General features: G+C 32.3%; 1 protein-coding gene across 1 annotated transcript; it reads left to right on the top strand.

The window, feature by feature from the left end:
- The first annotated feature begins 667 nt into the window (after nt 1–667).
- Nucleotides 668–7520, top strand: LOC128549748 (galectin-4-like). The gene is made up of 4 exons (XM_053527214.1): nt 668–1255; nt 4726–4785; nt 5828–5913; nt 6736–7520. Exons 1-4 carry the CDS (start codon nt 1253–1255, stop codon nt 6947–6949), a joined length of 363 nt encoding a protein of 120 aa, XP_053383189.1. The 5' UTR covers nt 668–1252; the 3' UTR covers nt 6950–7520.
- The last annotated feature ends 2394 nt before the right edge of the window (nt 7521–9914 follow it).

Here is a 9914-nt window from a genome sequence, read left to right as displayed (position 1 = left end):
CAATCATATATATATATATATATATATATCATAAATAACCGATGTTTTTTGGACATTAATAAATAACACATGGAAATATTTAGAATTACATTGTATTCAAGAGCTTTAGTGGCCAATTATTGTAACTTTTCATTCATCTTTAAGGTAACTTGACATGAACAACCAAGATGGCGTCGCGAAATTAGGGTTGGTCACATTATTTACCCCTATAGACAATATGCTGCTATAGAAGTCTAAAGATGCATTTTAATCATTTAACACACACATAAACAATTGTAAAAATGCATTTAATTGATAAAATTATAAAATCAAATGTTCTGAAACTCACCATGAAAACTAGTCAATTTTTGTGTGCATTTTGCGGAAAAGTTATGTATCCAAACTGAAAATAATTTATATCATCATATGTTTGAATATGTCCTTCAGGTGCTCCACCTATGAACAAAAGAATTTATCCTCTGAGTTTTATGCTATTTGCTCTGGAATTTCATCAGTAAATTATAAATTTCAATATTTTGTTGCAAATAAATTCAGTAACAAGGGGCTATGCAATTCCAAAAATATGTTTATTGTAAAACTCACCCAGTCCTGTGAATGGAAAATGAACCTAAACATAGCTGATTTTGGGTATATTACATTATGTTTTATGACCTTTCATGTTCAAATGAAGAAATCCTTATCTAAACTGTCTCTATATTTTTTGGGAGGCAACAGAAAATCAAGAAAATGTACTTTATCAATTACATTAAACATACATTAATTTAGTATGGCCTAAGATCCATGCTTTGCATGAGATTTCCATGCAAGTCAGTAAAGTTTTGACATTGAGGGTTATTCAAACAGTAGCAAACACATTTGAACTAGGACACAGATTGAAAAGATTGTAAATGTTTTATAAAATTTAAATACAAACAATGTAGAATAACTAAGAAATGAACACATCACTCAAAACTCTTAATATGTGAAGATGTAAAGTCTCAGAAATAAGGACAAAGTAAACTTACATGTACTTTGAATTTTTTTAACGACCCTCATACTGCAGGCAGGTTTCAACATTTTAGGGTGTAAAATATAGAAATTTATAATTTACTGATGAAATTCCGGAGCAAATAGCATAAAACTCAGTGGATAAGTTTTTTTGTTCATAGGTGGAGCACCTGAAGGACACATTCAAAGATATGAGGATATAAATTATTTTCAGTTTGGATACATAACTTTTCCGCAAAATGCGCACAAAAATTGACTAGATTTCATGGTGAGTTTTAGAACATTTGGTTATATATTTTTATAAATTAAATGCATTTTTACAAGTGTTTATGTGTGTGTTAAATGATTAAAATGCATCTTTAGACCTCTGTAGCAGCATATTGTCTATAATAGTAAATAATGTGACCAACCCTAATTTCGTGACGCCATCTTGGTTTTCCCTGTCAAGTTACCTTAATTTAATGAAATACGTTATAAATAAAAAATGCAATTTGTTCAAAAACTTATCTTCATTTTCTTGCATCCTCCTCTTTGTGGCAACTTTACTGGAAAACGCCAGCTCTTCAAACATGTGATGAAGGTATTTTTGTACACGAACTATCGACTTGTCTGCTTAATTATTTGTGAAGAGAAAAAACCGGTTTGAATATAAAATGATAAAATTGACCACACCCGTGACCTTCTCGTGCGTGAAATTGATTAATCGAGGCATGTCATATTGTATGGACTGGATTAGAGTAATAGAAGCAGAAATCATGGCTCTTGTGTACCTACTGAAAATAACATTAGATTTATTTCTCAAGAGAACATAAATTCCTTTGGTATATTTTACTTAAAGTAGCCACACAGTTTATTAAAATGAGAAGCTTCGCATCTATGTGTAACAATGCACCCTAAACAGTAGCACACGGAAGAACTGGAAGAAAAGAATTTGTGATTTGCAGGAACAATATTCCGGAGAACGACAGTTATTTCAGACGCTCCTGTTTAACAAACCATCATTTTTACTTAAAGAAAAGGGGTCTTTAGAAGACGAAAATGTCTGCCTGGCTCTGGAATGTTATTCAGTGGCTTCTGGCAGTAGATATTTATATTTTATATCAAAGTCGTCACATAGTTTAGTTTATGAGTTTATGAATTATGTTAAGAAGCAGCTTAGTATGTTTTAAATATTTTTGGCTAAGTTAAACCGGTTGCTAATTAATTATAATTGAGCCGCACCATAAGAAAACCAACGTAGTGTATCTGCGACCAGCATTGATCCAGACCAGCCTGCATATCCGCGCAGTCCGGTCAGGATCCATACTGTTCGCTTTCAAACCCTATTGCCATTAGAGAAACTGTTATCGAACGGTATGGGTCCTGACCAGACTGCGCGGATGCGCAGGCTGGTCTGGATTCATGCTGGTCGCAAATGCACTATGTTTGTTATCTCATGGTGCGGCTCATATTTCATCGAGACCTGAATACTTGTATCAATAATGGAAGCTGAATCTCCTCACAGAGATGGTGTCATGATCAAGATGAGCTTTACTCAGTATTTGACCGCACATCTCCCCTACCTCCGACAAAGTTGTGGGACGGTTATTTAGGAGTCAGTTTGACGGTTGGTATCTTGGCTTTGCTGATTTACGGCCCCTCATAGCAAAATAGTGTGTGGTAAACTACATAAACAATGGACTTGCACATTTTCTTGGAGAAAGGATCTGAAACTTTGTGAGCATGATTGCCAGCAACGGTACACATTCTGTTGTACATCCACTCGCGACAGTTATGGCCAGCAAGGGTAGAAGTGTGTAATATTTCATAATACACAATTATGGTGTGCATCCCATGCGACGTTGCGGCTAAGACATTTTTTATAACAAAATATAATTTACGTCTTTGTATCTGTTTTTTTTTTCATGGTAAAAAGTTGTAAAACATTCACTAATTTGCTTAATCTCTTACATACTGTGCCGCGTGTTAAAGTACATTGTCCATTTACATGTATTTCCTTGTGCATTTAATATGTGGAAGTTAATATACATTAAAGACAGCACTGTAAACTGAAAACTGTAATTATGTCCTTAATTAAAAACTGCAAGATGAAAATAACTTGTTATGAATAATCTTCCCTCAAACGTGCGGTTAGCTATGGCATGTAGGTGTGTACATGACTGAAGCAAGTGTCGAATAGAATGGAAACCTGTTATACTGGTATTCTGTATGTGTATGATGTCAGGCAGAAGCCCTGTACGTCTATTCATTCATACCAGTCCGTCAGTCCCTTTATCCGGCTTTTCGTCTGTTCATTCAAACTATTTGTTCGGTTGTCCATCCTTCTATTTCTCCATCAATCCATATACCACTCAAAGTCTGCCTTAGATTAATAATATATGTCATGTGTTTACGCATCGGATAGAAATATCCGTCCCGAGCGCACCTGCGCTTTTGCCGGTAACGAGGATTGCCGACTTACTGCCCATGCGATGGTGGCCGAAGGAAGGATATTTCTATCCGATTCATAAATACATGACTGATATTTTTCTTTCATATCGTATAGATCTACGTATAAGCTTTTTATTCTGACAGAATATTTTTCTTTCATATAATAGAATAAAAAAGCAAATAGAAATACTTTCTTTGTAGCACTCTTTCTATAGTAGAGTATGTACACAAAGAGCGGGAAATTAGCGTCTGTAAGCAGAAATGCTGTCATAACATTTCAGTGACGCACAATAACAAAGTTCCACTTTTAATTAGTTTTATCGTTTATAGTGTAACGGAATGTTCTTACCGTAAAATAACGTATTCTGAATCAAAGAAAGGCTAGAAACTATCACTATATTTGATTTTTTTTGTATTTTACAAAAACAATATATATAATGAGTGCATGAACCGTTAGTGGTGATTAACAGCAATAGAGTCATCTGACATGGGGGTGAGGGTGGAGGGGGGGGGGGGAGCAGATGGGTTTTGCCGGCATGGGTAAAATCAACGGAAACGTCAGTCCAGTGTGCAGGAAATTATATTTCTTACTGGGTGATTCAATTTTGTGTTCTAGGATTAATTGTTTAAAGATATAATGTACATGTCTAAAGTTTAAATGTTTATGTACAGTGCATTTCTGAATGTCAATGTTATTATTTGTATGCAGATTCTTTTTAAATAACCATTATTTTAATATGTTTAATGTGTGAATTTTCATTCTATTTTAAAATGAAATAAAAGAATAAACTCTAAGAAACTGCCGAAATGTTAGATGTTTTAAACAAATAAATTTTGATATACTTAGTTATAAATTGTTGTTTTAATACAGCCATGCTACCCGTTTGTATGTATAACGATTATATCTCATGTCTAAAATGTGCCTGCATAATAATTAATTGAAAATTAAGCTTTATCACATTAGTCTTAATGAATTTTTAAATGATTTATTAGTCATAATATTAAAGGTAAAACGGTGGTTTAAATTTTCAGCCGGAAAGAAATTGCCCAAAAGCAAAGGCAGTGAATAAAAAAAAGACTGGTGTTCAGTTAAGAACATATATAATCATATATAAGTCGAACAAGTTTATCTAAAGCAGTAGTTTTAACGTGTACGCAAAAGCGTCAGATAAAAAAAATACATATATTCTGAAAATACAGAGTTTGATCTATAACTGAGCCAAATGTCACACTTTTCCGTTAAACTTCTATATTCCGGTCCTAAGGTGTGGATCGACCTTAAAGTATATATTTTTACATTCTTTATAGAATCAACTATCAAAAGCGTCTGGTGGTCAACACTTTGATAGCACAGCAATTTATAATCCTGTAAGTCTTATATATTCTATTATACATGGGCTGGGCATTATAATCTATTTTTTTCCGATGGGAAAATTAAATGTCCTTTTTCATCATTATAAGTTTATAAATAAGTATGTTAAGTTATCAGATGTCCATTACTTTTCAGTTTTATAATTTTTGTAAAAATGCTAATAAAACTACAGTTAGGCAATGGAGGACAGTCTTAGATCGAAATATTTTTCACCAAAATTGGATTTAAGAAATAATAAATCTGTTTCTATATTTTATCAGTTAATAAAATATGGGCAGGAGTTAGGATGCGTAATAATTAAATCACGAGTGCTTAGCACGAGTGATATAATTTTCCGCATACGAACGACATATTTTATTAACTGATAAAATCATTGGAACATGTTCTGTTTCGATTCTAACAACGCAAATAATTTGCATTTACAGTACTACATTTTCAGCGTAATACGTCATTCGTGTCATATGGTGTTACAATTTACCCCTATGGTTAAAAAGTGTTGCATAGCCAACGGAACCTTTAGAAATGTTTTTTTTTATCAAAATTTTCAGAAGTATTTAAAAATAAGTAATCTTACAGCTCACAAACTAGATCTATTCAATAACAGAATCATAAACTTTTGTCCGTGTTTGAGCTTAACTTTTCTTATTATGACGTCATATTTTATTTCATACTTTTATGATGTCACGCTGAATCATAACTGAGCTAATTCTCTCCTAGAGATCAAAACATGTTTTACTTCCTTTCAGATAAATCAGTACGACTTTCTATCATAATTACGTTTTTGAAATGTTGTTTACAACCATTTGGCACTGGAATAATATTCGTACGTAATGGAACAGAAGTAGAATCTCTCATGTTACAATCGTTGGGGGTAAAATGTATCAGCCAGCCATATTGTATCGAAGATTCATATAGGCTGTTTGCTATATCTTTATATAGCAATTAATGCGTGTCGTGTTAGAATGATTGTTTATTTATATTTATTGTTCGTTGTACATTGACTGTTTATTGTATATTGATTGTTATTGTACATTGTAGGAACTACCTTTCGTACATAAGTTATCGTCTGTTGAAACAGGAAACATGTTTTATATCAGCGGAATACCTTCTAAGAATGCGGGACGGTAATTGTCATGTTCATTCTACAACATTGATCTAACATTGTCAAGTGATTAATAAGAAAATGTCGTACTGACTCATAGGTGGAGCCAAACATTACGTATTGACGTCAATTCAATGTGAGGTCGTATCTATTGCAAAAAAATGACCAACCGCTGCAAATTTTCGCATTTGATTTCTCTGCATCAAATTATCCTTCAAAGTACTGTATTAATGAATAAAACAAGTGTTGCCTATTATCAAGGTCAATATAAGGATTTATTGATCTAAAAAAGGTGATATCAAGCTAAGCTAAGACTACGCCCTCGGTCGATATCACTCTTTACTGGTTGATAAATCCTCATATCAACCACACTAAAAGGCAAAATTGTACACTACTGTATTATCTCATTTTTCAAGGAGTTTTGATAGTTGTAAGAACCATATTCTTTTAAAGTTTCATTGAAATATGCTTTATGTTATATCTATATATCGTGAATATCTATGCTAGTACTGTACCCATGGCTCCGACGACAGCAATGTTCCATTTGCTTTGCATTCATATATAGTATACTTCAATTATATATCACAAGTTAGTGTTATTATTTTAGTTCACCCTCTATAAGCACATGTATTCATTTCACTATCTGATACTATATAAGCTATGTAACGAGAAACATTGTATTGTTTAAGTTACTGGTAATAAAGAATATGTTCTGTTATCATAAAACTAATACAGAAAATTCAAGAATTAAAATTTTGATCAAGGTATGAATTTTATTCATTCATCCAACTTCAATGAATACGACAACAGTGTTTACCGTAGCTGCGTTTTGCTATCTTTACAGATTTAGCATCAATTTTGAGGGTCGACAAGGCGCCACAATTTTTCATATTGGCGTCAGGCAGGACCAGGGTGTAACTGTAAGGAACACATTCTGTAACGGTAGTTGGAATAAAGAGGAAAGGGCACTGAATGGAAAGTTTCCTTTTCAAGCAGATGCATTCTTTGATATGAACATTCTTGTTCAGTCGTCCGGCTTTAAGGTAACTATTTACTAAACTAACTGAGACCAAGACACAAAGCTAGTAATAAGTCCTCCATCAAAAGAATTAAATATAAAGTGTACTCAACGACATTTCAACACGAGTTTCCTATAAATTAGACACCAGAATCTGATGCAAGAAGGATATAACAATTTTGAAACGTGTCTCAATGCTTTTGCGATGATAGACCTTTATTGAATTTGTTTGTTTGTTTTTTTTACTACAGAAAAAGAACAAAAAAGTTTCCTGCACAATGAATCTACAGAAACCTGTATAACAAAACCATGAAAATGAATTTGAATTAAACTTCTTCTTTCCTTTCTTAAGTTTCGATTTCCTGTGACATAAACACGTAATGCTTCGATCTCAAAATTCGAAAGATCGACGCTTAAATTTTCTGTTTGCAGGTAGCAATTAACAATGAACCTTTGTTCGACTTTACGCACAGAATACCTTTACTTATCAATATGTATATTCATATTCTATTGCTTAAAGAAACAAATAGTCTAGCGTTTAATGTAGTAAATGTTTACTTTTATATTGTTACTTACATTTTAATGTAGAAAAAACTTATCTTTATTGCTGAAAATAGAGAGTACAATAAAAGTATTTTTGTATTTTCTTTGGGCAGGCACCTGAATAGAACCCCCGGCCTTCCGTAAGCCAGCTGGATGGCTTCCTCACAAGAAGAGATAAATGTAATTTAACGAATTATACCAGACCTGAAACAATAATCGTTACTACCTTGTACATCACAAAGAATGGCTATCAATTTATTTAATAAGTTTTTGAATTTGTTTACAAATGCTCCCAGACTTATTCTGTTCTAATCATTTACTTTATGTTAAGTATACAGGGTGTCGCCTGTCTACTAGTATATGTGTATGCATGTAGCCGGATTTGCCAGTGGAAAACACATTAATCTTATATAAAGAAACAAAAAACAGAAACGGAGGATTGATAAGTCCAAGTTCTGCTGAAGCTGGTGATAGGGGGTGAATGGGTGTTGCACTTAACTCATTACCTCCCATGGACAGACTTGGTCAGTAGTTATATATATGGGGTTTTTGGCTCACTTTTGACCCAACTTAATTTTAACCCTTGACCTAAACCGCCCAATGCTGACCAATTTCAACAAATTTAAAACAAATTTTAACAAATTATTGTTAAAACCTATAGTAAAATATGATTAAAGATAATTTTAAACACTTCCACCAAATATTTGCCAAAATCCTGCCAAGTGGCAGCAATGTGGCAGTCGCTGCCAACTTGACAAACTTTTGGCAGAACGTTGGCAAACACAAATTCAACCAATCAAAAGCCTGCCATTTTTCTGCCAAGTGGCAGCAATGTGACAATGTCTGCCAACTTGGCAAACTTTTGGCAAACTTTTGGCAGATTATATTTATTAATAAAATGTAATGTATTTGATCTTATTTTGAATTAATAACTACATTATTAGTCTTTAAATAATTTTAAATACATTTGATATAGATGAGTTTACAAAATAAAATATATTGTTTGAAAGAAAGAAGATTTACTGATAATATAAATCCTCATTATGTTACAACAAAAAACGGGAGAAAAATGATAAGGGCTACTTGTTCATCTTGTGGAAAAATGAAATCAAAGTTTGTTAAAAGTACAGGGGGTAATTTAGATATTCACAAAGCAATGTTACCTTTATTACCTAAGAAAGGTTTAACACTTCCAGGATATAATTATTGTGGGCCAGGAAATCCCCTAGATAATGGACCCCCTGTCAATGAACTGGATGCAGTATGTATGGACCATGATATTTGCTATGACAGTGATGTAAAAAAGAGTACATGTGATAAGCAAATGCTTTCCAATTTAAATAAAACTAAATCAAAAACATTTGGAGAAAAGATTGCAAAACATTTAGTTGTAAAACCAGCCATCAAAACGAAATACACACTTGGTCTCGGACAAAAATCAAAAAACGGGAAAAGGGGGTAGAGTATACCCCCGAAATAAATTGGAGTGATGAATTAGCAGAAGAATTACACAAACCAATTAAAAGGAAATTTAGGAAACGAAGAGTGATAGTTAATGATATTGATGATACTTGGTCAGCTGATTTAGTTGACATGCAAGCTTTTTCAAAATATAATAAAGGAGTAAAGTACTTGTTAACCGTTATTGATATATTTAGTAAATATGCTTGGGTTATTCCATTAAAGAATAAAACCGGAGAATCTGTTACAGAAGCATTTGAAAAAATAATTTCTGAAGATAGAATTCAGGGACAAAAGTCCCCGAAGACTGCAAGGATTCCACAAAATTTATGGGTAGATGAAGGAAAAGAATTTTATAATAAAAAGTTTGAATCATTTTTGAATAAAAATAAAATTAATATGTACCATACATTTAATGAAGGAAAGGCTGTAGTAATAGAAAGATTTAATAGAAGTTTAAAAAGAATAATGTGGAAATATTTTACAGCAAATAATACTTATACTTATTTAGATAATTTGCAGGATATGGTTGATAAATATAACAAAACAAAACATTCTAGTATAAAAATGACACCAACCGAAGCTAGTAAAAACTTAAATAAAGGTACTGTTTACTTTAATTTATATGGTGATTTAAAGATACCAAAGAGCAAAGCAAAATTTAAAATTGGTGATCGAGTTCGCTTAAGCAAACTTAAAAGGCATTTTGAAAAAGGATATACACCAAACTGGACAGAGGAAATATTTATAATTTATAAAATTAATAATACAAATCCCAGAACATACACTATTAAAGATTTAAATGATGAAATAATTCAAGGTTCATTTTATAAACAAGAACTTTTACCTACTACACAAGAAGTTTTTAGAATTGAAAAAGTTATTAGACGAGACTATAAGAAAAAACAAGCTTTAGTAAAATGGAAAGGTTACAATGAAAAATTTAATAGTTGGGTACCATTTAGCGATCTTGAACAAATTTAATTTAGAAATAAAAAGTT

This window comes from Mercenaria mercenaria, chromosome 16 (assembly GCF_021730395.1).
Source record: "Mercenaria mercenaria strain notata chromosome 16, MADL_Memer_1, whole genome shotgun sequence".
NCBI lineage: Eukaryota > Metazoa > Mollusca > Bivalvia > Venerida > Veneridae > Mercenaria > Mercenaria mercenaria.
This window is presented reverse-complemented; position numbering and strand designations above follow the sequence as displayed.

Bases quoted from the DNA above. Each gene is read 5' to 3' on its own strand.
- LOC128549748 (XM_053527214.1), top strand. The intron at 4,786-5,827 runs GTAAGTCTTATA...TGTACATTGTAG, and splicing joins GCACAGCAATTTATAATCCT to GAACTACCTTTCGTACATAA. The intron at 5,914-6,735 runs GTAATTGTCATG...CTATCTTTACAG, and splicing joins CCTTCTAAGAATGCGGGACG to ATTTAGCATCAATTTTGAGG.